The sequence below is a fragment of the Dryobates pubescens genome, chromosome 42 (genome assembly GCF_014839835.1).
Source record: "Dryobates pubescens isolate bDryPub1 chromosome 42, bDryPub1.pri, whole genome shotgun sequence".
Classification (NCBI taxonomy): Eukaryota; Metazoa; Chordata; class Aves; order Piciformes; family Picidae; genus Dryobates; species Dryobates pubescens.
In genome coordinates, this window is record NC_071653.1 from 81,552 (window position 1) to 85,201 (window position 3,650).

Sequence of the window (3,650 nt, forward strand, 5' to 3'; positions counted from 1 at the left end):
TGTTCAAGAGGGGATTGAATGCCATCCCATTGGACTCTGCCCATCTGTCCAGTCAGTCGAGGTCCCTCTGCAGAGCCCTTCTGCCCTCTAACTGATCAACATCTGCTCCCAGCTTGGTGTCATCTGCAAATTTGCTGATGACTGACTCAATCCCCTCATCCAGATCATCAATGAGGATATTAAAGAGGATGGGGCCCAGCACTGATCCCTGGGGGATGCCACTGGTGACTGGCCGCCAGCCGGATGTGGCACCATTCACCACCACTCTCTGGGCTCGGCCCTCCAGCCAGTTCCTAACCCAGCACAGAGTGTTGTGGTCCAAACCACGAGCTGACAGCTTAGCCGGCAGTTTGCTGTGGGGGACAGTGTCAAAGGCCTTGCTGAAGGAGACGACAGCATCCTCACAAGTCAAAATCCCCCACCAGAAGCAAAAGCTATAGAAGCCAGACTGGGCCTGCACTGAGAAGCATCAGAACTGCTCTGCAGGAGAAGACAAAGAGTTTATTGCTTCTGAAAACACCCAGGGATCAGTTTGCTGAGGGCAGCCTTCAGCTCCTGGTTCCTCAGGCTGTAGATGAGAGGGTTCACTGCTGGAGGCACCACCGAGTACAGAACTGCCATCATCAGATCCAGGAATGGGGAGGAGATGGAGGGGGGCTTCAGATGGGCAAAGAAGCCAGTGGTGATAAATAGGGAGACCACAGCCAGGTGAGGGAGGCAGGTGGAAAAGGCTTTGTGGCATCCCTGCTGAGAGGGGATCCTCAGCACTGCCCTGAAGATTTGCACATAGGACACCACAATGAACACAAAGCAAACAAAGAATAAAGAGGCAGTGAGCACGATTAGCACAAGTTCCCTGAGGTAGGAGGTGGAGCAAGAGAGCTTGAGGATCTGGGGGATCTCACAGAAGAACTGCTCTACAGCATTGCCCTGGCAGAGGGGCAGGGAAAATGTATTGGCTGTGTGCAGCAGAGCAGTGAGAAAGCCACAGGCCCAGGCAGCTGCTGCCAGGAGGACACAAACTCTGCTGCCCAGGAGGGTCTCATAGTGCAGGGGTCTGCAGATGGCAGCATAGCGATCGTAGGCCATGACGGTGAGGAGATAAAGCTCTACTGAAAAGAAAAAGCCAAAAGAAAAGACCTGAGCAGCACATCCTGCATAGGAGATGTCCCTGGTGTCCCAGAGGGAATTGGCCATGGATTTGAGGACAGTGTTGGAGATGTAGCCCAGGTCAACGAGGGCAACATTGAGGAGGAAGAAGTACATGGGGTTGTGGAGGTGGTGGTCCCAGGCTATGGTGGTGATGATGAGGCCATTGCCCAGCAGGGCAGCCAGGTAGATGGCCAGGAAGAGCCAGAAGTGCAGGAGCTGCAGCTGCCTTGTGCCTGTGAATGGCAGGAGGAGGAAGTGGGTGATGGAGCTGATGTTGGACATTTCCTGCCTCTGAGCATGGAGACCTGTCCAAGGAGGAAAAGACAGTGATAAGTTAGGGGACACCTCTCAGGCTTATCGTAACCTTCCTCCCTGAGCTGTGTCAGGAATGGATCAGCTCATTCCCCATCACTACCAACCAATGGCCTGGTTCAGCACAGCTTCAGATGCAACAGGGACACAAAATTGCCATGAAGATGCCTCTGGTGTCAGAACAGAAAGTGACCAGCAACCCAATCCCAGAGAGCAAGAGTCCCATGGAGAGGTGTAGAAACAGGGGCCAGGCCTGCAGTGCTCCAGAGACAGTGAAGGGAAGAGAGAAAAGCAGAGGGGCTGGGGCTGAAGCCTTCTCCTTACCCAGCTCTGCTCATTGCTGCTCACATGATGGAACTGAAGGGCTTTGGTCATCCTTCTGTGTGCACACTCCAGGAGCCTTCAGCTGAAGATCAGCTGCTGAGATGGAGATGCCTCCAGGAGCTACAGCCAAAGAGTGCTGCACCCACAGCCTCACTGTATCAGTGACTGCAGTGACTTCTCCTCCAGCAAGCTCTCAGCAATCTCCCAGTCCTGGCCGTCTTCAAGCTCTCTCTGCCTTCTTCATCTCCCTGAGATCCCCTGGCAGTGTCCTCAGCCCTGCTGCCCTGTGCAGAGGAGCAGCTCCTGGGCAGAACTGTCTCTCTGCAGCGCTGCCTGCTTGCCAGCCGCTCCCCCCAGCCCAGGAGCCTGGCCCAGCTTCGCACTAGCCCAGGGTGTTTTAATGAGTCCTCTGGTGGCTTTGGTGCCATCTAAACCTCAGAGACTGAGAGGAAACTGATGAAACCACTCCAGAATTCAAAGTTAGATTCAGACCTTGAAGTTTCTTGTAGTTTTAATGGGTCCCTCTGAGGGACAATACTGGGAAAGTGTCTCCAGGGTCTGGGTAGAGCAGAGAACTGGAGGCAGTGCTGACAGATCAGGAAACCAGGGAAAGTTTGCTCTGATGCTGAGCAAACCTGGAGGTGTTTCGTTAATCCAAAGGGCCAAGCAAGGGAGATCCTGTCCCTCACTCACTCCTCAGGGCACTTCCTTGCAGTGACATTTCTATCTCCTCATGTCCAGTCTGGCTGTCCTTAGCTCCACTTTGTGGCTTTAGTTCTTTCTCTTGTAGTTTGTCACTATGCAGAAAACTTCTCCATGTCTCAAACCACCCTCAGGCATTCTCAGGGTGCTCCTCTACTGTTCTCAGTCTCCACACCACTGAGCCCAGGGCTCTCAGCCTCTATCTGCTGCTCAGGTTCCAGAGGCCTTCAAACACAGCTTGGCAGATCTCTGAGCACTCTCTAAGGCAAAGGTAGTGTGTCAAAGGCCAAGAAAGACAGAGTGAGACTTTTCACCAAGTGCTGTAGTGGTTTTGACCTGAAAGAGAGGAGATTGAGATTGGATAGAAGGAAGAAATACTTTATGAGGAGGGTGGCAGGACATTGGAACAGGTTGCCCAGAGAAGGGGATGGCCATCCCTGGAAGTGTCCCAGGTCAGGAACCCTGAGCAACCTGAACTAGTGAAAGATGTCCCTGCCCATGGTCAGGGGTTGGGCTCAAATCACTTTGAGGTCCCTTCCAACTCAAACCATTCCATGGTTCTTTGATTCTAATATCCCCAACCCCTTTTCCACATGGCTGCAGATAGCTGCAGACACCATGGGGGTGTTTTCATCTGCCTTGCTCACCAGCACCTCCATGAAAAAGAAGAAGTTGCCACTTCTAGGACATGAATTGCCCTGGGTTTGGAGAAATAATTCAATCACACAAAGGAAACAAATTCAATTCAAAAACCAATGTGTGTGGAAGTTTCCCCAAGCAGGGCAGTGGAAGAAGCTGCCACGATGACCTTGCCAACTGTAATGGGTTGGGGCAGATCCCCTCCCCACCTCAGGCAGAAATAACGACTCAGGCAAACGGATTGCCAAAGTGATGGAAGGTTTAAATAGGAAAACAATAACAAACAACAATGAAAGTTTTACAGAGACCCACAAGCACCATGACAAAGAGAGAGATCCCAGAACATACCCATGCCCACCTGGGGGTACACCCAAACCCCCCCCCAGGGCTCTTTCCTCCCCCCTTCCCCAACCCAGCCTTGGGCCTGGGCAGGCCCAAGGGAGGCAGCTCAGCCATTTTACCTAGGCAGCAGCAGGGGATGAAAGAGGAAGTGAAGACCCCGCATGGACTTTTTATAGGGG

The 3,650-nt window shown here is 52.8% G+C and overlaps 1 protein-coding gene across 1 annotated transcript; it reads right to left on the minus strand.

Annotated features, from left to right (window-relative positions):
- Nucleotides 1-531: 531 nt before the first annotated feature.
- Nucleotides 532-1,434, minus strand: LOC128899282 (olfactory receptor 14A16-like; the record flags this gene model as incomplete). Its single annotated transcript, XM_054177665.1, has 1 exon — nt 532-1,434. A coding segment is annotated over exon 1 (903 nt), but the record flags the coding sequence as incomplete, so codon positions are not given.
- Nucleotides 1,435-3,650: the final 2,216 nt, after the last annotated feature.